Source organism: Ananas comosus, linkage group 10, assembly GCF_001540865.1.
Source record: "Ananas comosus cultivar F153 linkage group 10, ASM154086v1, whole genome shotgun sequence".
Classification (NCBI taxonomy): domain Eukaryota; kingdom Viridiplantae; phylum Streptophyta; class Magnoliopsida; order Poales; family Bromeliaceae; genus Ananas; species Ananas comosus.
This window is the reverse complement of record NC_033630.1, coordinates 539861-564852: the sequence shown is the minus strand read 5'-3', so window position 1 is coordinate 564852 and position 24992 is coordinate 539861. Positions and strand designations below refer to the sequence as shown.

At 36.4% G+C, this 24992-nt stretch overlaps 3 protein-coding genes and 1 long non-coding RNA gene across 6 annotated transcripts; 2 read left to right on the top strand and 2 right to left on the bottom strand.

Moving 5' to 3' along the window:
• LOC109716487 (3-hydroxyisobutyryl-CoA hydrolase-like protein 3, mitochondrial) lies at positions 1683-7924 on the top strand. 3 transcript variants are annotated; one of them, XM_020241967.1, is made up of 11 exons: positions 1683-1984; positions 2314-2415; positions 2578-2623; positions 2804-2855; positions 3699-3833; positions 3987-4083; positions 4385-4514; positions 5101-5279; positions 6389-6516; positions 6589-6690; positions 7353-7924. In XM_020241967.1, the coding sequence occupies exons 1-11, from the start codon at positions 1726-1728 to the stop codon at positions 7449-7451; spliced, it is 1329 nt and encodes a 442-aa protein (XP_020097556.1). In that variant the 5' UTR covers positions 1683-1725; the 3' UTR covers positions 7452-7924. The 3 variants fall into 3 exon arrangements, with proteins under 3 accessions (XP_020097556.1, XP_020097555.1, XP_020097554.1); XM_020241966.1 differs by lacking the exon at positions 2578-2623 and having other exon boundaries at positions 2803-2855; XM_020241965.1 differs by lacking the exon at positions 2804-2855 and having other exon boundaries at positions 1686-1984; positions 2578-2642.
• On the bottom strand, positions 8588-10320 carry LOC109715979. Its single transcript, XR_002217805.1, has 2 exons — positions 10191-10320; positions 8588-9947 (listed from the first exon to the last, which is right to left on the bottom strand). It is a non-coding gene; the product is annotated as an uncharacterized LOC109715979 (long non-coding RNA).
• On the top strand, positions 9836-11547 carry LOC109715978 (F-box/kelch-repeat protein At1g80440). Its single transcript, XM_020241236.1, has 2 exons — positions 9836-9973; positions 10066-11547. Exon 2 carries the CDS (start codon positions 10167-10169, stop codon positions 11280-11282), a length of 1116 nt encoding a protein of 371 aa, XP_020096825.1. The 5' UTR covers positions 9836-9973; positions 10066-10166; the 3' UTR covers positions 11283-11547.
• LOC109716436 (eukaryotic translation initiation factor 4 gamma-like) lies at positions 15828-19672 on the bottom strand. The gene is made up of 3 exons (XM_020241882.1): positions 19160-19672; positions 16984-17248; positions 15828-16459 (listed from the first exon to the last, which is right to left on the bottom strand). The coding sequence occupies exons 1-3, from the start codon at positions 19469-19471 to the stop codon at positions 16092-16094; spliced, it is 945 nt and encodes a 314-aa protein (XP_020097471.1). The 5' UTR covers positions 19472-19672; the 3' UTR covers positions 15828-16091.

Here is a 24992-nt window from a genome sequence, read left to right as displayed (position 1 = left end):
GCTCTTTGATGACGAGTGCGCATTAATTTGATTCCAGGTTCTCGGGCTAAACAACGACTAGATGGACGGATGTGATTCGTCTATGTGATTACGTGGACGGTAGGGATGCGATGGTACGTTACAGAGATTTGGGCGGGATATGAGACACGTCACCCGTAACTGAAATTTCCGAAAGGTTCTTCTTCGTGCTATACCTTTTCCGGTAGCATGTCTCTGAAAAAATTGCCCTTCTCTTTACGGTAATTTACCATTGTGGCCCTTCTCTCTTTAGGAAGGCAAAATTTGTTTTAGAAATTTACCATTTCTTTTTCTCCTTTTCAATCAAGGATTTGCAGGCGCTTGAAATTAAAAAAAATTAAAATAGTACAAGCATAGATAACTAATGCTTTTAAAATTTGAAAAAAATTATATGAGTTAAGCATAGTTGGCCAGTAATATAGTAAAAAGACAATTATTATTCGAGTATGATTACTGTACGATTAGGAGTACAGTAGTTCTTATGCTATTAACTTTCCCGCCATTCATCAATTTTGATGGATAGTTAGGATGAGAGAGAAAAAAATTGTGAGAATTTTGGTGTCTTAATTTTTTTTTTTTTTAAATTTCCTTCCAATTTCTTCTTTCTCTCATTTTAATTATCAATTAAAATTAATAAATGATTAAAAAATTAGGAGTACGAAAACTATTGTGCTCATAATAACACAGTAACTCTGCTCGTATTTATATATATCTCTTTATTTGGCTTCAAAATATATCTATTGCATGCATTGACGAAATAAATGCTAAAAAATTGTGCACTTTCTTAGACGAAATAAATGCTAAAAAATAGTGCACTTTCTTTTGGAGAGAAAATTATACACAGCTACCCGTATATAATTGGCGAATTTTAAAAAATTTTGCATAACTAAGACGTTTATCAAAGCTCATTAAGAGGGTATAAAATGTGAGCTGTACTGCTATGTTAAGTAGCAAATTAAAAATATAAGCAAACAAATATAAAATGATAATCCATACAATACTCTATAATAATTGTTAGAAAAATGAAAGGCTTGTAAGCATCGACCAAATTTTGGAGGATTGAATTATATTTTTTATACATTACCTCACAAATTTTTATGTATTGCATACAAAAAAATAAATTAGCCAAAAAAAATAATGGTCAAAATATCTTTCATGTAAGCTATAAATTTTTAAATAAATTTTAAAATTAAATTGGGCTAATATTAAATATCTGGACTATAGATGCATCTTTATTTTGATTTTACAACTGCAAACAACGAAGGATTAATTATTACATTTATCAAATTACGAACCACAAATTATAGACTAATGCTATCAGTACACCTATGATATAGATATAAATTTTATATCTAAAGTTTTTGAAGATTTAAATTAACTCACTTGTTCTATCAAATTTTTACTTTAAGCAAAAACTTTTTTAAAAGACTAAATTCTTAAATGCAAGGGTGCAAGTTTTATATACCCATATTACTTAGCATTTTTTTAAGCAATAGTATAAATGTTTTTAAAAATACAGTTACTAAAATTGGCATCTGGTGCAATTTTTAGCAAAAAAAGTAATTTTATTTATTTATTTATTCTTTTACTTTAGTTTTTATGTTATTAACGGTTAATTTCCTCATATTTGATTAGAGCAAATGATCTAGAATTTGGGCATAAACAAGTATATATTCCCTACCAACCCTCGCTCGTCTCCCCAAAATCATGCTATCTCTGATCTCTCGACTCCGCATCCTACCGAAACCCTCATGCCCCCTTTCTTCGATTCCCTGCTCCAAATCCCAATCCCTCGCGCGAAACCCTAATTCCATCCGCTTCGGCCTCCGCGGAGCCCCCGACTCCCCCCGCACCTTCTCAGCCATGGCTGGGAGCTCAGAGGACTTCGTCAAGGGGAGCGTCTCCCCCAATGGCGTCGCCGTGATCACCCTCGATCGCCCCAAAGCTCTCAACGCCATGAATCTAGGTCCGATTCTACTAGTTTCACTTCGAAAGGTTCAAGTTCGTCTTGGATTTCGCTTGCTACTTCCCTACTTCCAGCTGCTTGGATAAACTGTTACATATGCCAGGAGCGAGCATATTATCAAATAGATCTAGTTTAATCGGAATAACCAAGTAATCGTTGGTTAGGAATCTTCGAGCAAGTTGGAATAGTATGCACAACTTTACTATCTTCAGTAGGAAGTGGTTCTCTTCGGTAGTTTTTTGTGTTCTACGTTGAAAGTACAAGCGTTAACTGCAAAAAAAAAATATCTTGTGTAGTTTTTTTTTAATTGTAAAAATATTGCTGTGCAGAGATGGACATAAAGTACAAAAGTTTTCTCGACGAATGGGAGACTAATCCTGGTGTCAAATGCGTTCTGGTTGAGAGCAGCTCGTCCCGCGCCTTTTCAGCAGGTGATAATCCTTTTTTTGGGTAATTAAATGGATTTATATTAGCTTAGTTCATTTCAGGGATATTCTCGTATTTCTGGTATTTTTTGAAATACCTTTCCTATTCTCTCTCTCTAGTCTGGCGCATTTGGTACAGTTTGAGGATATAATTCATGGCCAATGCAGGAATGGATATTAAGAGTGTTGTGGCAGAAATTCAAAAGGACAAATCCACACCTCTGGTGCCAAAGGTTTTTTAATTGGCATAGATTATAATCTTTTATTTCTGAAAATCTGATTTAGTGTGTATCTGTTTACTTGACTAAGTTAAAGACATCTATCTTGTTTACTTTACTACGTACTTCTATGAACTCGTGCAAATTATAACAAATATAGAAGTGAAAAATGCAGGTGGGGATGTGAAGCTGATTACCCTCAGATGCGAAATGTCACAAATAAGTGAGGTCTAGTAGTATAGACATCTATCATATTTTACTAGATTAATTTGATCACTTTAAGTTTATAAAGTTTATCTAATGAGATACTGTCCAGCGTTCTTTATATTGTTCTTTGATTACAATGTTGTAAGGTATATTAAAAATGCTAATTAAACCCAGTTAACTCCATATGTCTGTACTTGGGAAGACCGGTGAAGAGTTAGTACGTTAATATCGATTTATTTAGATTCAAATGCTAACTATGATACAAAGGCTCCTTTTTAATAATCATGCTTTTAACAATTGTCCTGTGGTTCTTTCGTGTAGTCTTTTTCTCTGTCATTCCTTATCTTGAACATATTCACACATATAATTCCACATGATGAGAAAGCCTGATATATGTTGTACATAGCACTTATTCGCAAGTAAAACCTGACGCTTCAATTTTGGACTTCCATTTCGCACTGCTATATATAAAGAAAAACCGGAGAAAAGACAAGTTTTTTTTATGCTTCCTATAGCTGATTATTTTAGAAACATGCATTACTATTAGAATAAGAACAGAGAATTTCATTCACGCAAGGCTGTACTACATTCCTTATAATCTCATAGCAAATGTTTAATGCTGTCCATGTCTGACAACTATGTCACCGTTCATCATTGATGTCAGTCTACTCGTATTTAAACAATCAGTGCTATTATAACTTCCTTTTCTTCTTTGCTAATAATGTCTTTGTAGCGAGTGTTAAGTCCTTGGCGGTCAATGTTATGCCGATGCACCATTAATCATTATAGTTTTGTGTGATTCTCATCAGACATGTTCTTGCTCCAGTGGCTTCATATTGTAAACTTGAATTTTATGCATTCCAGGTCTTTGGGGCAGAATATTCCCTTATATGCAAAATACACGAGTATAAGAAACCATACATATGCTTGATGGATGGTGTGACCATGGGGTTTGGAATTGGATTATCTGGCCATGGTCGCTATCGGATTATTACTGAGGTAGTTTTTCTTTGGTTCTTTGATTTAATTAACATGAGAAAATTTTATGGTTTATTTTGCATCATCTGTCTCCCCTTTTTGTCTAATTGGCATCATGCCAATAGGTTTGCTAAATTTACATCGACCATTCCCTTGACGTTAATTCTTTGACAGAGGACTCTTCTGGCTATGCCAGAAAATGGGATTGGCTTGTTCCCTGATGTTGGCTTTGCTTATATCGCTGCACAGGGTCCTGGAGGAGGTGCAGTTGGTATGTACTGCAGTATTTGCTCTTTCGTTCCATTAACCATTCCCTGGCATTTGGCAAACTTTAAATACGTGCTTATTCTAATGATTTGTGTTCTTTACGAATTGTTTTCATTGAGGCTTGAGCACTGAAAAGTTTTATGAGACATATTGGATACAAAAGTTGCGTGCTTTGTTTGTGAAGTCAGTCCACAGTAAAATGTTTATTGCTCTGCGGTGCACATGATAATTTTGGCAATGCGGTTTTCTAGGGTTTTTTTCAATGTATTTTTGTGTTTATTATTTAATGTATTGTTTCATGTCAGGTGCTTATCTTGGAATGACTGGAAAAAGAGTTTCGTCGCCTGTAGATGCATTATACATAGGTCTTGGAACTCACTATGTCCCATCTGGGAGCTTGGGTCTGCTCAAGGAAGCTCTTCTAAGTACAGAGTTGTATGTCGTTTATCACTGTTCTTTTTCCTATTTTTCTTGTGAACTATTTTGAATTTGAATGAACTGCAAAATGTTTGACATAACATTGTTCTAATGTGAATGCAAAGTCAGAATTTTCTCTTCTGTAAATGTAGCAGGATCATCTTTACTGCTAATTTTGGCAAACACTAGCTTGATTGCTCTGATTGTTAGTTAATTGTTTTGTCTTAAGAATAATGATGTCGATAATGTAGTGAATCAGCCTAGGATGGATGTACAGAACCAGGATTCTATTAAGTGAATTTAAGAATGTTGAGGATGCAATTTTTTTTTTTCCTGGAGTTTAAGTTGATACTTCATTTAATAGTGCTCGGATTACATTCTAAGTGATACAAGTGATGTGTACATGCATTAACATCTTTGTATGTTTCTTTTATCCTCCTCAATAATGTCCTTATCTGATAAATTTACTTCATTTGCATCCTCAGTTGCTTAAATTAATCAAGGTTGCATTCGCCAAGCGTTCCAACTTAATCAACTTTACAGCATATCAAATTTCAACAGCTGTACAGATAGTTCCTGACCTCATGTATTTTGTTACTTACAGCTCTGATGATCCTCACAATGATGTTGGAGCACTATTGGCGACCTACAACAAGAAGCCCGAGTCAGAGTCGCCGCTGAAAATTCTGTTACCTCATATTTTGTCATCTTTTGCTGCTAACAAATCAGTCTCTGAGTCAATAGAAGAGTTGAAAAAGCTTGAACAAAGTACAGATTCTGCAGGTATCTATTCTTTCACTGAAACAAACATTAAACTGAAGCTTTTGTTGAAGAGCATTCTGATGTTTGATCTTTCCAATTGTGTCAACCAGGAATTTTCTGTTGTTTAACTGGTTCACTAAACAGATGAAAGATGGGTTGGATAACTGAAAAGGATGAAATAACAGAATTTCGTGCTCTCATAACTCTTCTATTTGAACTGTAATGAAATTAATTCACCTGGTTTCCCTTTCTGATATGCAACTGATAAATGGAGTCGTTTCATACCATCTGTTATTTCTTTAATGACCAAATAATATCTAACAAAAAACCATAATCTGTCCTGTTGCATCCAGGTTTCAGTAGTCACTTTTAGATGACTATCATGGAGATAACAGGTCCAACCTCTGGGGCTATCTATCTGAACCCTAGATGATCTGGACTAAACTTACGAGCGAAGAAGATATGGAAAAGCCTTTGCATTTCCATCTCTTATTTTCCCTTTTTTGCTACAGTATATACAGGATGATAAACCTACTTGAGACATTAATTAGTGAGCTAGTTTACTGCTTAAATCTTATCTTATTCTATTAGATGAATTGCCTCTTGGGATTTAACCTTAATAATACTGTGTTATTGGCTTATAAAGTAAATGTTCGAAATTGATGTCTAAACGGTAGTTGCCTCTTGGGATTTAACCTTAATGATGATATACTGTGTTATTGGCTTATAAAGAAGATGTTCCAAATTGAAGTCTAACAGTAAGTTTTAGCTGACAACAGGACAGATGTTAATATTGTTTTGCATCGGGTTTTACTCATTATGTTTGCTTGTCAGATCTGGTTTTCATTTGTACCTGTGTTTTCTATTGGCCTGTTCTGAACATCGTTCAAAGCCTTCCTGTCTGATAATGACCTTTCCTAACCAGCATGAATTTAAGAGTAGTATCAGTCTCTAAATAGTAAGGTATTATTGTGGGGTTGGTTGCTTTTATTTCTGCTCTGATGTATGGGTCAAGGATCCTCATTAGAATGAAAAAGAGCTTGTCATCGCCAAGGAGAAGCAAGAAAAGCAAGTAGAATCCAAACGTTATATCCATTTTATATGATAATCAACATTTTTCGTGACTGCAGTGGCTGATTGGGCTAGGGAGGCTCTTGCTGGTGTTGGTAAAGGTGCTCCATTTTCTCTCTGTTTGACACAGAAGCATTTCTCACAAGTTGCTTCTGCACGAGGAAACGACAATCACCATCTTTCAACGGTACTTCTCTTGTAAATCTAATTTCAGTTTGCTACTGTACATTCCAATGCATGACTATTATCTCATGACCAGCTAAAAGGTGTTATGAAAGCTGAATATCGTATTGCGTTGAGGTCTTCAACTCGAAGTGATTTTCCGGAAGGTGTTAGGGCAGTCTTGGTGGACAAGGACCAGGTAATTTACTTGTAAAGACCTTTTTTGGCCTTTGCAGTTACTATTTACAAAAGCTTTGCTTATTTTCTGACTTGAATGCTGATTGATGTGACATATACGGGTCGCTGTTTGATGCTTTCGGAACTACTTATAATTTTCACGTCTAATTCATCTCAAATTTTCCATAAATATATTTATATTACCTGCTGAATTAGTAACCCACCTGTATTAAATGTCTATTGTCTTAGCACTCTTTAATGTAAAGATGCTTTGATCTTTGAGTTCATCTACTGAGAAACAGCACCATTCTGTGCCTTTTTAAACCATCTTTACTTCACTATCTTGGCTGGTTTAAAAAGATAGCTGAAGTTGTATATGGAAGTTTCAGGCTGCTAGTTTTCCATGTAGCCAATGGACGGAAAAGTGAGTTTGATCGAGAACCATTACACTATCTTTCAAAAATTTGAACCTCTTAAAGATAGTTGGATCATTTAATTCCTTAATGCATTAATTTGGAGGTAGTTGGACATTAATGTTGAGATGCAACACGTTACACAGGCCTGTTTCTGAAGATATTCTTTTTAGCATCTCTTTTTCTTTAAGAAAAAAATTTGCTTTCACATAGTACTTACGGAAAGCTTATTTATCAGAGTTCGTAAAATTTGTACAATTCCTTGTTGCAGAATCCTAAGTGGGATCCCCCAACAGTAGAGGATGTCAACATCGCCGACGTGGAATCAGTTTTTGAGCCTTTAGCTCCAGAAAATGAATTGAATGTATGATTTGTTAGATGACCCAGAGCCATGAAGGTAAATAATGAACAAAAAGGAAAAAAAAAAGAAAAAAAAGAAAAAAAAAAGCACCATGGACTGTTTAGTTAAACTTCATTAATGAGCATTTCATTAATAAGGTGAACTCACTCACGACCATCTCTGAGTCAATTTATACACTTGCTTCTTCAGCCAATTTATACATTTGCTTTCTCAGCGTGTTGATCTGTAGTTACATGGTGGAAATGAAGCTTCAAGCTTGTGCTGATATACATGGTGTTTTTATGCGATAACGATATATTTTTGTCTTCAAATATGTGCAAAATTTCCGGTAACTCAGGTTGGGCACAGTCATGTAGCAAGTCCCCCTGTGGAAAAGGTCATCTATGTTAACTCCCACAGCATGTGGGGTTGGCCCCACAGTATGAAACTGAGCTGTATAACGCAAATCCTATTAATAATTGTTTGTTTTCTTTCCTTTTCCACTGGAGACTTGAGAGTACTAGGATGGTCCTCGTCTTGCTCGACTAATTGGCATGCTTATCTTTAGTTATTCAGTGATTTATCCGATGTTGCCAAAAGAAAGCCTTCTTCTTGAGCATCTATTTGTACCGAACAGCACAAAAGTAGGTGCTCCAAAATTAGCAAATATGGTAGACTGGTGTTTCTTCACTTTCTCCAAAATGTTGAACAAAAATTTGGTGGAAATAGCTACTTTTGTTGGAAACAGTTTTTACCGTGAGATCATTCCATCTATCATCCCTCATGTGAACTGCACGATGACAGTCTCACCAGGAAAAATGTTTTCACCAATATTTTTTTTGGAGAAAACTTCAAATATCGCTTTTGTGGTTTATAATTTTTTTACTTTAGTACTCTCTGGTTTAAATTGTATTACTTTAGTACCATATTGTTTTTCACTTCATTATCTTATTGTTTAAATTGTATCACTTTAGTACCATATGGTTTTGTTTTTTCTTTTTTCGCCATCTCTTTTGTTAATTTTTTTAGTAAAAATTTTGTAAATCACATGATACTATAGTGAGTATTTGATAAATCACAAGAATAACTAAATGTTTTTATATATATTTTTTAACGGAGAGTTAATAGAGGGGATAATAGAATGAGAAAAATAAAATTATAGAATATTAAAGAGATACACGGTAAATAATATGGTTTTAAAATAAAAAAGTACTGAACCACGTAGTGGTATTTGAAGTTTTTTTTTTTCCTAAGTTTCTAAACTCTAAGACCATCCATTAGAGTAAAAATGAAAAAAAAAAAAAAAAGGAAAAAGAAAAAAATCTTCCTTCCTGTAACTATTGCGATCGGATAAGATTGATATGGGCATATCGACTTCTATTTGCGCATAAACTCTCGCATCTAGAATCAATTTATAATTCCATGCAGGATAAGGATACGGCCACATTATAGTCCCCACCACGAAGATAAGATTCCCAACTGATAACAGTCGTTTGAAAAGTAGCTTTCGCTGTTTCGTGTCCTCAGCAGGAACTCCTCACGGCATAGACGCTCAGATTTGCCCTCTCGTGCTGACTCACCCGACCATCCCTTCCACATCCCTACCCACTCTCAGTTTTCCTGGATTCCGCAATCCTAAGCTCTCCCATTTGCGAGCCACACATCACACACTGCTTCAAAATTGTCAAAGCACGGAGACATAGAATGATGGATGGAATGAACTAATATCGGATTTACATTGAAATATTTGTCTTTTTCTGAAACGTGGATTGAATTTTAGCATCCGGCCAATATATATCCAGAGCAGTATCCGACTCATCATTCATCTGTTTCATCCCTAATAAATTACTTATTATTATTATTACCGTCGCTTTTGTCTCCGGATAACAATATCCTCGCACTGTATTCGGATCCAGAAATTGTTTATGCCACCGCAGTATAGGGGCGCCGACTTAAACGCGGTCAATCCGCGACGACGGAGCTCCAGAGAATCCGCGGGATGAAACGGGTTCCCGCGCGCCCGCTTATTAGATGCCACCTGTAAGCCGGTGAGTGGCTGTCCTACAAGCTGGGCCCCACCCCCAATCCGCCATGCTGTCCCTCCGCTCCGCTCCGCCCTCACCACATATCGTCATCGCCTTTCTCCAATCGACCATAGCGTACGTTCTCTTCAATCCTTGTCCCTTTTTTTTTTTTTTAATTTAATTTATTTACTTATATGGTTATTATTTTCTGACAGGAGATGCCCGAGTGCAGTTACGCGACAAAAAAATAAATAAATACAAAAATAGAAGATATTGTTGAACATAACCGGCCGCGGCCCACCAGGTCTCCTTTTCTGTGGACTCGGATCTCTTCGCCGTGACGCTTTAGCCAATTACCGCTCAGAGCCTGACACGCGGGGCGGGCGGGCGCACATATTAAGTTATAATAACCCCCCCTCCTCTCTGCGGGCTCCCGCAGCATCCGTCGTCGTTGTTCCAATGTTCCTCCTCCCTCCCGTTTCCAGTTTCAACCGCTTCCTCTCTGTGAATAAAACAAACAAACAACACGTACACAATCTCAATAATTAAATCATTTATTATTTCCTTCCCCCAAAAAAAAAAAAAATTTATATTATATGTTTTTTTTTTTTTGTTTTCAGCTGAGGGAATCTATATATATAGGCACCAAGTCACACACACACACACACACAGAGAAAGCGAGAGAGAGAGAGATACAAAAGATACAAAGAAGAAAGCCGAAATGGAGAAGGAGATGGCGGAGGACCTGATACCGGGGCTCCCGCAGGAGGTGGCGCGCGAGTGCCTCATCCGCGTGCCGTACGACCGCCTGCCCGCGGGCCGCTCCGTGTGCCGCGCCTGGAGGCGCGAGCTCGGGTCGGCGGCCTACCACCGCCTCCGCAAGCGGGCCGGCTCGGCCCGGCCCATCCTGGCCCTGGCCCAGGCCGAGACGGAGGCCTCGTCCCTGTCCTTCTCCGGCCCGGCCCACAAGTACGGCGCCGCCCCGCTCTCGTCGGCGTACGGCGTCTCCCTCTTGGACCCCTCCGCCGGCTCCTGGGCCAAGCTGCCGCCCATCCCGGGCCTCCCCCGCGGCCTCCCGCTGTTCTGCCGCCTCGCCGCCGTGGGGACCCAGCTGGTGGTCCTCGGCGGCTGGGACCCGGACACGTGGGCCCCCTCCGACGCCGTCCACGTCTACGACTTCCTCTCCGGCGCCTGGCGCCGCGGCGCCCCCATCCCGGGCCCGCGCCGCTCCTTCTTCGCCTGCGCCGCCGCGCCCCTCGAAAGCACGGTGTACGTGGCGGGGGGCCACGACGAGGAGAAGAACGCGCTGCGGTCCGCGCTGGCGTACGACGCGGCGGCCGACGAGTGGGCGCCGCTCCCCGACATGGCGCGGGAGCGGGACGAGCCGCGCGGCGTGCTCCTGCGGGGGAGCTTCTGCGTGGTGGGCGGGTACGCCACGGAGGCGCAGGGCCGCTTCGGGCGCTCCGCCGAGGCCTTCGACCCGGCCGCGTGTCCGAGGACGTGCGCCGCGGACGTCTCGGGGAGGATGTACATGGTGCGGGCCCCCGGGGGCCACGTGGCGGTGCGGGAGGGGGACGCGTGGAGGGTTGCGGCGGAGGTCCCCGAGGAGGCGCGGGTGGTGGGGGCGGTGGTGGCGGCGGGGGAGGGGAGGGTGGTGGTGTTGGGCTCCGGGCCCGGGCCCCACGCCGGGGGACTCTTCGCGTGCGTGTTGGAGGAGGAGGAGGAGGAGGAGAAACAGAGCAATGAGGGTGAAGCGAAGGGCGCCACGTGGACGAAGATGGAGGCCCCAAAGGAATTCTCCGGACACATCCAGGACGCTTGCTGTGTTGTCATCTGATTCGCAAATCTAAAATTTGGCTTAGATTTTGCATCTTCTTTTTTTTCTTTTCTTTTCTTTCTTTTTGCACATAATCTCAGAGGCTTTGGTTTTCCGCTTATATATATAAATATATATATAATATCATCATGATATCAAGAGTTATCCTGCTCGTACACTGTAATTAGTAGTAGTAGTGAAACGAGTTTTATTTTCCCACTTGTGCAGGATGATCGAGTAAAAAATTCCTTTTACTTATAATTATTATAATTTTCTTTTTTTTTAACCTTTTTTCTTTTGGGCTGAGGCCCTGAGGGTGATTAAAATCTGAGAATGGCTTGTTGCTTCACGGGATGTAGGATGCTTAATTATGCTTCACCTGAGACTGTTGCAGGCACGCATAGAACTGCAGGATATAATAAAACCATCAAGTAATATCGGAATAATACGAGCTAAAAGAAGAAGTGTTACATTAAAATTCTTCCAACGTTGTACCCATTTTTTTATTATAAATGGATACCGTGACACTCAAATCACTAGATTATGACATGGCGTCTTTAGCTGGGAATTATTAATTGCGTTTAGAAAGTCAAATCGCATTTGAAATGCTTGTTTTTTCGATTGAAATGTTTGTTTCCTTTTGCCCAGAGATCGATGATGGTTCCATGTGATGATATATGTTAAGCAGCGTGAGAGGTTGAATACGCTGTGACAGGAGGATGTTACTAGCATAATTGATTTTGGATATGATACAAATACATAAATTTATTAAATCTGATCGGTATTTATTTATAAGTTTGACTAGATTCGGATTTGATTGTTTGCAACAACAGTGTATGTTATGTTTTGAAATCTATGTTAAGATAATATTACTCTCGTTGTTTTCGAAGCAACTAACTTTAGAATGATGGAGTATAAAAGATGCCACAACCAACTTTTAATTTTTAATGTGCTACTAATTTTCACATGTAGAAACTTACGTTCGGACTCTCAAATAAAATCCATAACAAATTTATGAGTTAAAATAAAGTTTTAAATCACTAAATTCAAAATGATACTAACATAACACGCTATCTTTCTATCACCAAACAAAAAAGGGGAAAAAAAAAAAAAACCTTGGAGCTACTTGGAACATGTGGTACACTGCATTATGGAATGGTGCTCTAATAAATCAAACATTATCAACAATACAATCAATTGAAGATCTTTTCAGTTCATACTAAAGCACCACATTAGCTTTGTAGTTACATTCAGAATTCATACACAGTTGCTCAAACACAACTTGTTAAGACAACGTTCGAAGTAATTAACTTAACTTTGATCTATTAATACTTTTCTTCACTTTTTCACACTTCAAACAATTACTTTTCAGAGGGAATCCAATATCCACATGTACTGACCTTTTGTACACTGCATCTAACTTTATTTGTTTTAGAATTTTTTCCGGGTAGTGAGTACTCGAGTTGTGTTAGTGATTATATTTTTCTGCAGCAAGGAAGCAAACTGCAGAGTGAGCAAAAATAATGAAATGAAATGCAGCAGATCATTTGATGCCACTTCGACCGGGATTTTTTTTGCGATGGATAAGCGTCGACTCTTAGGAGTCAGCGCAGAGAATGGTCAAGCGAGAACGCCATTTCGAAAGCACTACTGCACTACTTTTATTCATTCCCATCTTCTATCCATTAAATAATAATCCGAGCAACAAAGTCATGACAACTATGTTTCCTGATAAGGACTCGAATTTGACAAGAGTGATACTAAAACTTTGATGGGTATTACTTGGGACCAAAAAAAAAAAGAAAAAAGAAAAAGAGAGAGCTTCTAATTGGATAGAGTATACAGTTTTATTCATAGAAGATACGAATTTGAACCAATTCATATCCATTTTCAAAGAGAGCATGGAAAAGAAGGTACTTAAGGATTTGAGCTTTATCGGCAATGGCGGGTCATAGACTCATACCGGGCGAAAGCTACGTATTTGGATATGCGATTTCGATCTTTGTTTTGATACGTCAACTGCAGTGCAGTTTGGATATTTAGTAGCCAAAAATACGATGTTTACTTTTTCAAAAAAAAAAAAAGGAGACTTTGTTTACTTCTCAAATAAAAAAAATAAAGAAATACAAAAAAAAAACCTTTGTTCTTTCAAGTGGTGAAAAGATAACATTCATTGCTTATAACCATACAACACTAAAATTATTATTGACACGAAGCATATCAAATCTAAAAAAGTCTAAAATGCGCAAAGCTTTGTCGGGATTAGATATAAAAATAATTCACACACGTTTTTTTTACTTAGAATTTAGTACGGATGGCCAAGGCAAAACAAAACTTTGTGTTGCTTCAAAATAGGTTATTGAAGAAAATCTAAAGATTAAGAAACTTACAATTAAATAAATTTAGATTGTCGGGATAATTAATGGAGCCCTAAAAGGCCTTTTTTTTTACTTTTTTTTTTTTTGGACAAAGGACCAACAAAAAAAATAAAAAAAAGAAAACAAAAATACATTGCCCTTTCACCCACGTAGAGAGACAGTATTAAATTGGAGCTTGTTGTAGATGACCTTATAAGTTGGAATTAGTTGTCCTTCATAAAGCTATTAGTTTCAATCCCTATCGTCCATTGAATTAGAACCTTTTCCGACTAAAACTTTGTCTACTTTTCAAAGCTGTTTGATATTTGAGATCGAAGATGACAGAAAGAAAACTTCCACAATTTGGATATGCTTTATTCAATTAATGCGTTCAATTAAAAATACAAAATAATATTTTTTTCTAGAAAAATAAAATTTTAGATTGAAATAGTGTAAGTTAATTTGGTAATCAAAACTGAGGTCTTGTTTGAATATCCAAATAACTTATATAAGAAATTTCAAGAGTGATTATAAAAAAGGAGCATGATTTTTGCTTCGTGAAAAGTCTTAATATTCAAAATTTAGTAAAAAATATATTTTACTTATCTTATTCTCAGAACATAATAAAAAAAACAAATATAACAATCCACTTATTTTTATATATATATATATAAATATATATATATATATTATATATAATCTCACAAGCCTCATATACTATTTTAAATGTATGAAAGAGATATATCAGAAAAATATTATGTATCCAAACAAGCACAAAAAAAAAAAAAAAAAAAAATAAAACAAACAAAACAAATGAGTTTTTTTAATATCCAGAATTTTCTTATAATAATATATTTATAAAAGAGCTCAGAAAACTTCTGCCTCGTATAAAGTCATCCAACACCACGTGCCTGATGACACAGACTGGGAGGAAATATCCTATAATCCTCTTCTCCTCCAAATAAGCCAAAGTAAATCCATTATTACTAACACATGCTAATTCCCTTATTAAAATAAAAAAAAAACATCAAATATCACCCATATAGTTTCACACTTCCTCACTTTAGTATTCTATGATTTAAAATGTATCAATTTAGTGTCATGTGGTTTCATTTTTATCATTTTATTATCGATTCCAATAATCTTTTTTTGTTAAATTAATGACAAAGTTAAAACTAAAGGATACTAAAATAAATATTTGATAAACCTAGATGGAGTGTCAGAAATTTTTTGCATATAATTTAACAAAATATTAATAGAAAAATTAACAAAAAGATAAAAATAAAACCACATGATACTAACTTGATACACTTTAAACTACAGGGTACTAAAATGATAAAGTGCGAAACCACAGAGGTGGTATTTGAAGTTTACCCTTAAAATAAACCAATAGCATTGACCGTCCTTAGCGCAAGTGACAAAGGACTTCATAATTGGTACTCGAGGTCCTAAGTTCAAATCCTAATTGATTCACATTTTCAGCTAAGTTTATTTATAAATGAAATAAACGAAGCGGATAGCATACTACCTATCTTTCCAAAAAAATAAACTAATAGCGAATCCCCACAAGATAAGTATGTTTTCCGCTTCTGACATTTCTATCAAACCCCAAAAATATGACCAAGTCTAAACCTTTGAGAGTTTTGAGCAATAAAGAAGAAAATCGAAAAAAAAGATTGGAATGATGAGATAAATCAAAAAAGCTTGTTCTGCCGGATGGATATCTTGCCCTGCACATCTCTGAGATACCTATCCATTATATTGGTCGAAAGAATATGCGGTAATAAAGCCAAAATTATGTAGATAATATGCAAAGAGCCAAATCACTGTAGAGCTTTTGACCAGGCTTAATAAGCGTTTCCCATTTGAAATCCAACATGTCATCTCCTATTGGCATAAATATAGGCCCAAAATGGACAGTTCATGATTATCCTCCAAATCATGATTATGCATCAAGGACCTTCCAACAGACTAGAATCAAATCACAAAATTTCCATGTTCTGTTCCGATATTAGTTCAGATATTCCTGTATATTCCGCTTCTTCCCATAAAAGAGGACTCTTTTGGTGTTTCAAGTCAAATTAAATATTGTAGAACATGCCATTCAATTCCATTATTACTAGCTGTTTTGGCAACCCAGGTGATCGTCGTATGTTAAGTATAACGTAGTTAAGATAAGTGAAAACATAAAAAGAGTAGAAATTAACCATAAATCTAACAAGCTAATAGTTCAGCTCAGATTAACTACAATTGTAATGTAACATGCACAGGTTTCCGACAGAACTAACAGGTGCGAGCAACATGTCATTCTACACTGTTCATACAAAAAAGGCCCTAAAAGGCCTAGAAAATATCCAAAGGAAACCAAAGCACAGGTCATCTATACTGACAACATAATAGTTTTATTCTAAAATCCAACAAAAACAAACAAGAGATATCAAACTCACCATCGGGGAATATAAAAGCGATTAGCTTACCTCACCGGCTGTTGATTGTAGTGGTTCTTCTCTTTCTTCTTGGCAGCAGCAAGCCTCGCACTCCTTGCAGCAGCTTCTGCCGCAGCAGCTTTTGCCGCTGAATCCGTATCCTTGTTTGACTTCTTCTTCTTCATCGATGCCACTTTTTTTATCCGTTCTTTCATGTCAACCGCAGCAGCGTCCTCCTCAAGTTCAACACCTGTTGCCTCCTCAGGGATTTTATTGATCTCCGCACCATCGGACTGTTCTTGGGCCTCCTTAGCTTCCTTTGACGATTTCTCTTTCTTAGCCTTCTTCTTCTTTGCACTCTTGCTTTCGTCCTTTTTATCCCCATCATCAATTTGCTCTACTGGTTTTGTCTCGGCTGCAAAAATTGCACGATTAAAATGCTGAAGTTTTGCTTGCAATATTGCACATTTACTGACAGTCAGGAATACAAAATAGGGTAAATTGCACCACAGATCCCCAACCTTTCTTTGCATTCCGTCAGTCTTACCCCTTTCATTAATTTCTTTGGTTAAATTAGGCAATCATCTATCTATAAATGAGGAATCCAAAAAAAGGCTAAAACGATAGTTTGATAGCATTTACATGGATAATTGTTTCCCATTTACTCTACGAATTTAATCAGAAGGTTCAGATTGCAAGAAGATTCAAAGGTTAGCGACCATGACATAATTTCTCAAAAAGGAAAGGACCCTATCAGAACAATTGAAACATTGGAGAAGAAACAAATGAAGGGGTTGAGGACCCCAATGCAATTCACCCTGAATAATAGTATCCCGAAACAAATAAGCCCCTCTAGAAGTGGGACTAGTATAGCCATTGGTTGCGAATCAAGGCACTATTCATTAATAATATATATTGCAAAAAGAATATAGCTCTGACCATTTCCTTCTTTTAAAGTAGAATTTTTATCATTAGTAGAAATCCCCAGCTCAGCCAAAACAGCATCCAACTCAGCCAACCCCTTTTTCTTCAGCTCCTTCTTCGATAGCTGCCTCTCTGTATCCTTAACCAGCAGAGGAGCAGGGGTGGCCTTACTCACTTCTTGTTCAGCTGGGACAGCAGCTTCAGCTTCATGCTCAGGTTCCTCCTCGGCATCATCATCACCCTCATCAATTTCAAGACCATCATCTTCACTTTCACTTTCCTGCAGCATGTATTGTGGAAAATGGATTATATATGCCAAAAACATATGGTCAACAAATTGATTTGAAGGTTAATATGAAAGAAAATTAACTAATCCTTGTCACAATGCACTAAAACATATACAACGTCTACTCTTCTTCAGATAAGCGTCACATAATCATGTTTCCTTGTCTTAACTGACAACATAAATAAGAAAACCAACAAAGTATTACGATCAATATTAGCCTCCCTCACATTATAAAGATTTAGCCCTAGATACAGGCTAATAATGTAAGTTAATTGGACAACGACAATATAAAAGAAGAATGGATTCTAGTTTAGCAACTAAAAGTAAATCTTAGGAATATCACACATGAATACATGACACAGATAACTCCTATTCTACCTTGAAGTTGTCAAATGCATGTAGGTTTCATCTTATAATAGAAAATTCTAACTAGCAGCCCCAGTCCGAGGCATCATCCATAGCAAGGTTTGGGACCAAGAATATATAAAGCCAATTTGAATCAATTCCTATACTTGGCGACAAGTTAAACATCTACTGATACCAATAGATGCAGTTCTCAATTTGAGAAATTGTGTTGGAAACCCTAGCCCAAAAAACTAATAGCAGACAGCTAAATGCAAGGGACTTCCAAATCAACTTTTCAATGAAAGAAGAAGGAATAAAAGCAGAAACCAAGAAGAATGGTTTAAGTAGAAAGAAGAAAGGAGGTGGTGGGTGGGTGGAAGGAGAGGGGTGGAGGGAGGGAAGAGGAGTAGAAGGGGTGAGAATGCCTTGTAGGTGAAAAAAAAAGAGGAAATTTCTGAGCTGAACCTCGCCCGAAAGCCCAATCAAAATTATTGAAAACCTAGAGAACTAATACCAATTGCCAGATATAGTTATTTTTTAAAAGAAAAGCAGGAGTCCAAATGGAAAAGGCAGCAACACGCAAAAGCTGATAAATCTGCCAGTTTTTAAATTCAAAAAAGAACAAAAAAGTGTCAGAAACACAGAACATGTAGGGGGGCAAAAACAACGGGTAATAACAACACATTAGCACTAGCAACAATAAATAGCAATACAGCCATAGTTTTAAAAGGCCCAGGCGCATCAAGGTGCGAGGGCTCCTAAAGCTTAGTTGTGCAGCTGAGGAAAATAGGGCACACATTTACAGTAGAACAATAAAATACTCATTAATAAAACTATGTTGCCATTAGGCATGAACAAATGGCAAATAAGCTTCTATAAAATGACAGTTGAATTACCACAATAAAAATAACGAAAACATAGGTCCTAGAATAGTCGCATTACTACAAGGACGAACTGTGTTTATCAAAAGCAATAAAAATAACGAAAAAGAGTGCACTCTTATGTTGTGTAAATTACAACCAAGATTGACTCTCCTTGATTTGTATAAAAAGGCATACTTAAAAGCATTATTGAATATATCGATCTAAAAATAATCAAAATGTTGATACGAAAGAATGAGTATATAGCTAAAACAAATAAACAACACGTGTAAAGATTCGTCACTAATTGCTACATTCCAAATAAGAACACACATAAGCATGTATCCTTACGTCCGGAGTAACTAGCGACAACAACATCAGCAAGTAGTTTATCAAGTGATAAATTTATAACCAGCGAAAGCTCAATGCTGACGTGGTACCCTCATCGAAACTAGGAAAAAAAAAGGGCAAAAATGTTCAACAGTCACTGTTGACATGAATTTTTTCATTTAACAACAAATGCAAGGCACAGATATGCAATAAGTCCACAATCCACTTATTATAGTTATCACGAACACATATAGCTACAAATGAGTAACACACAAAAGAGATGCATGCACTACTGAAGAAAATATGAGATAATCACAGCTTTACAAAGTAAAATTGAGAGAGAGAGAGAGAGAGAGAGAGAGAGAGAGACCTCCTCTCCGACCGCCGCAGTGTCGTTGCTCTCTTGGTGGTCTGAGGAGCCCCAAACCGGCTTTGGCGGGTCGGTGGTGGCGTAGTAGTCGTCGTCATCGTCGACATCCGCCCAGGAGGTGACGTTCAGCGGCGTCGGGGCCCAGAACACCTGCTTCTCCGGCTCCTTCGTCGGGGTCTTCGACGAGCCCTTGCTCTTGGACGAATCCTTATCCGACTTCTTCTTCTTCTTCAGGGATTCGAGCGCCGCGTACACGTTCGTGGTCCCGATCTTCAGGGGGCCATTGTCCCTCCTGCTTCCACCCCCGACCATCTCCTTCACGATCCAGCTAGGGTTTCCAACGACGCAGAAGAAGTATACAGATCTATCAACACCGAGGTTTCCAAATCCTCTATATGAATTCGCCGATCGAGATTGTGGATTTGAGCTCGATTAGCCCTTCGAAAGGAGATTTTATTGTAAGATTACAGGGGGAAAAAAAATAATCGTACAAAATCGTCGGTTCTTCGAAAATTTCCAGATCAAAACAGGGGCGAAGATATCAGGTTAGGGACGAGAGACAGAGATCTCGTGCAAGGGACGACGTGTAATGAGGAAATGGATCGAGAGACAATTAGGGTTTCGAAAGATTGGGATTGAGGGAAGGAGATCGGATTAGGGTTTCGAAGCGCACAGGAGGAGAGAGACTGGGACGAAGAAGCAGACGATGGCGATGAGCGAGCGCGAGGACGAGATTAGGGCATTAGATAACGTCAGTGGCTTAAAAATGTAAATCGCGGAAACAGAGCCAGGGAGGGGAAAGGTTGTACGATGCCACTTAAAATGTCCACGTGGCGTGAGCACGAATATCGGGCCGGATAAAATTTTGGGCCCAATACGAGGCAGATCTTCTCAGTGCCCGGTCCAGGCCACGTTTTGGGCCGTATTTTTAGTATAATGACCCAAGTATGAGTCGGCCCAAAAATCGGGCCCGTTTAGTTTTAAGTTTTGCTTGACGCTGCTGCGTCATAAGGAGTTGGGATAAAACCAAACGAATATATGCTTCTCTATTTACCAACCAAGCTAAATATTATCTTCACTTTCTCTCCCCTGTAACACATCTGATCTGCAATCTCGAATGCAACCTAAGTCGAAGATTTTACCAGATTAAGAGGAAAGGGAAACTCAGCTTTTACTTCATCTACTTATTTGCATGAAATAATTATTTCTTTTACTCTCTTAACATATAAAATGTCGCGCTTATTTCAGATAATTCGAACACGAATAAACTTTAAAAAAAATTGGTTTGGACCTAAACCAAAGTATTCAGATGAAAATTACAGGGAAGGGACAATATTATTATGGGCCTAAAGCTCTTACCAAATCAGGCCATAATGCTCAGCTGGGCCAGGGATAGTTTAATAGGCCGCACGAGCGCCTTGATCAGCCCATTAAGCACAAACCTGAACTCCACCGCGAATACGCCAAATGCCCAGAATCAACACTTTAACTCAGAGTTGGGAGGAATCTAAGGCTTTGACTAAACAGTTTGTAGAAGCTTCATATCAAGTAGCAAATTTAAAGTGAAATAAGGGAGATCATAAATTTGCCGAGAAAAAAAAAACATTATGTGTACGCTTGTATCTCGGTGTACATCTTACACTCTACTTGTTCTAAAACTCATAAATTCTTTTGAGTTTTTATAATAAATTATACAAATAGTTGATAAGACCAACAAGATAATAGTAGTCTTTGCATGAATAGAGTGTAAAATTTACATTTTGTAGATAGATATGCAGCAAGTATTACTCCTCTTTTAAATATGGTTGCCGCGTGAGGACGATAGAGAGGGTTAAAAAGGGGATTTTTTTAAAAAAATAATCTTTTAAAATTTTATTATTTGAAAAATAATTTTGCCAAAATTATATTTTAAAAACTAATCTCTTAAAGACGGTGAATGATTCACCGTTTTTATAAAGATCCTAATTTTTCAAAAAAGTCACCGCCTTCCACTTATTTATTATTTCTTTCTATAATCCTAACAACCACATAAATATTTCAACAAATCACATGTAATCTTAACGACCTGAAAATTTTAATAATCTATCCATACAATCCTAACAATCAAAAAGATTCTAATAATCTATCTATACAATCGTAATAATCAAACATCACATATAATCTTAACAATTTGAAAATCCAAATAATGTATCCATATAATCCTAACAATCAAAAAAAAATTAATAATCTATCCATACAATTCTAATAATCAAACAAAAATTCTAACATTCCACACACAATCCTAACAACCACACTTNAAAAACTAATCTCTTAAAGACGGTGAATGATTCACCGCTTTCATAAAGAGCCTAATTTCTCAGAAAAGCGGTGAATCATTCACCGCCTTTCACTTGTTTATTGTTTCTTTCTATAATCCTAACAACCACATAAATATTTCAACAAATCACATATAATCTTAACAATCTGTCTAATAATCTATCCATACAATCCTAACAATCAAAAAAAATTTAATAATCTATCCATATAATTCTAACAATCAAACAAAAATTCTAATATTCCACACACAATCCTAACAACCACACTTTTTTTATTTCCCGTATAATCTACGTACAATTATAACAATTTCATTTTTTTCTCTTTCCCAAAAAATTATGAAGAATTTAAAAGACCTTAGAGACTTTCAGAATGCGGTGAATGATTCATCGCGTTTTGAGAGTTAATTTACCAAATACAAATTTGATAGGATTATTTTATAAATTATAAAATTTTAGATGATTATTTTGTAAAAAAATCCTAAAAAAGGACCGGGGGAGAAGCATGTTGTGACCTCAAAAGATTCAAGGGGCCCGTGAGAAGAAAGAGGTTGGGGGTGTTCGACAAGAATAATACTGTACAGCTAATTTCGAGGGAGACATCTGAACCACCATCTCACTAACCCTAAATCATCTCAAATCAAGATCATGTCTTAAATTTCTAAATACAAATCATTAGTTCTGATGCAACGTTTAAGTTATTTAGGTCTGAAAACACATATTTTTCCAAATTTTATTCCTAAAAGTAAAGTGACAGTAATAAGAATTGACACTATTAAAAACTACTTATATAATAAATATTATTATCAAGAACATGATACAATAAACTGATATATATATATATATATATATATATATNATATATATATATATATATATATATATATATATATATATATATATATGTCTTTTAAAACTCACCGTATTGGAGTTTTTGGAGAAAGGAACGCTTTTAAGTTGTCATTACTTTGTAAGAAACAGATACCATCAATCACCCTGAAAGATTCTCGATCCCTATGGCTGGTAGTAATGGTGAAATAATTAAGTTCAATTATTTTCGGTCGATTATTCATCGCTTCATCTAATTTTGGGATTTAGATCTTAATATGTTAGGAAATCGATATGGTCCTAACATTAATTATTGTAGTCTAAACAGCGTCAAGCTTGGTCCAGTCCAAGTTAATTAGATTATGTTTGGATTGGTATCAAATCATGCAATGTGAGAACCACTAGCTAGTGTGCATTGTTTTACAACAACGAAAGAATTGTCTTTAATTTGATGAAGGCCTTTTTTATCACCACAACTACATTATATTTCTACCAAGTCATACAACATCCTCTAATCTAATGAAAAATTAAATCATTAGTACCCTCGAATTACACGAAAAAATTGAGTTGGTTCGATATCGATTCTAAATCATATGCTAAAAATAAAGAAGTACACAATACGCAACGCTTTGCTTTGCTATTTTTTAACATGAGATTATCGTACAATTATACAATTATACTAATTGCAAAAATTTTGTTAGAAGACTTAATGTCTCCTTTGTGTGACCCATTCAACCAAATAAGGTCTAAAATGACGACTCCGAGTCATTCCATGCAAACCTTTCCTTTATTTGAAAAAGAAAGAAAGAAAGAAAAAAAAAAAAAAAAGAAGTCTTTGGTTGCTTTGCACACCTCATCTTCCATTCACTTCTATTACTATACGCGGATTTTTAAGGTGGGGGCCATGTTTACTGCGTTGAAGCTTCTCATTTCCTCTACATTAATTCCCACCAAAATGGTTCCTTGCGAGGCTTCTATGTGGGACATACACACGGATCTCATATATATATATATATATATATATATATATATATAGAGAGAGAGAGAGAGAGAGAGAGAGAGAGAGAGAGAGAGAGAGAGAGAGAGTGTGTCTGGCTATTATACTTTTATGAGTACGATCGGCTTCGTACTCATAAGTTGTTTTCGATGATAAAACTTTCGAATCGACGATTCATCCTGTTAAACATTTTCTAGAACATTTAAAACTTCTAGAAATCAAATTCCATAATTTTTTGACATCATTTACCTTACGATCGAAAGCTCATAAAATTGACAATTTTTAACGGCCGGTATAAAATACTTGCTATTTTAACGGTGCAAAAGAATCGGTATAGATTGAATTTTTGATAGAAAATTCTATTCACTATCTAGATAAAGTTCAATAACTCCGATCATCTATTTTTAGGACGTCGTTCGATTTTGACTGTTCATTTTATACTCGCTTGATAGATTTTATTATGATTTTGAAAAATTACGAAATTTATTTTATAAAAATTTTAAATATTCTAGATCATATTTAACGGAATGGATCATCAATTCGGAAGCTCCATCATCGAAAACAACTTATGAGTACGAAGGGCCTAATACTTATAAAAGTATAGTAGCCCTACTCTGCATATATACATGCACGTGAGATATTGAATATTGTACATAAGCATTAATTATATGAAAATACTGAATACCACAAGCATTATATACATGAGCAATACATTGTATACACCTATAATATGCATGGCTATAAATCTTAGCCCTTAAGCTCTAAACAGCTTATATATTTTTCGATTAATTTTATGAACTTTTTTCTTGATAGTAAGTACTCAAAGAAGAATTTTAAATTACGGATAAGAAGGTGTAAACATGCACCATATAAAAAAAAGTATGGAAATAATATTTTTTTAAACATAATACTCATTATTTAATTATTTCGCCATCCAACGGGCACATCATTGAACCAACTATTTTGTCGTGTTTTTTGAGAAAAACCTTTTTGCCCGGTTACTCGGGAGATGGACGAGTCCGTGATGTCAAGGCCAACTCAAATTTGGTTATTTAATAAATAAATAAATAGATAAATACACATCAAATAATTAGCATATTTTTGTGTTCTTACTGTGCCTTTGTTTAAGTTATACATATGTAATTAATTATGTAGTTGTAATTTAAGGCACCAAGTTATTGACCTTTATTTATTAAGCTTACTGCAATAATAGTAGTAATTTTTTTTTGAAAAAATATAACGTGCGATCTCTTTCATTCAATAAAAAAATAAATTAGGTTACATAAATGAGGCAACTGGGCTCAAAAATAAATAATAAACGACGAACAAAAAATAAAATTAAAAATTAAAAATTAAAACTAAAACTACAGTTTACGAATAGTGGTGATAATAGTAAATATTTTACCCTTTTTTATTGAAGAAGAAAACGAGTTTATTTGCAAACTAAAACTGCGTGCTTTCAATTGCATTTGATTTAAGAAAATTATAAAAATATCATTTAAATACGGACAAAAATGTAACTGCTACTAGCTAGAAGATAAAAATATTCAACTAATAAACTCAAAATTCTATACAGTAATTAAATATAGTTTGTTATGTTATTTGAGGATACATTTATTCTATTTTGCCTTAGCTCCCCGCGGTGATCGAACAAGAATAGATAAAAGGCTTGTGGGATTGATCGTGACAGGGTAGG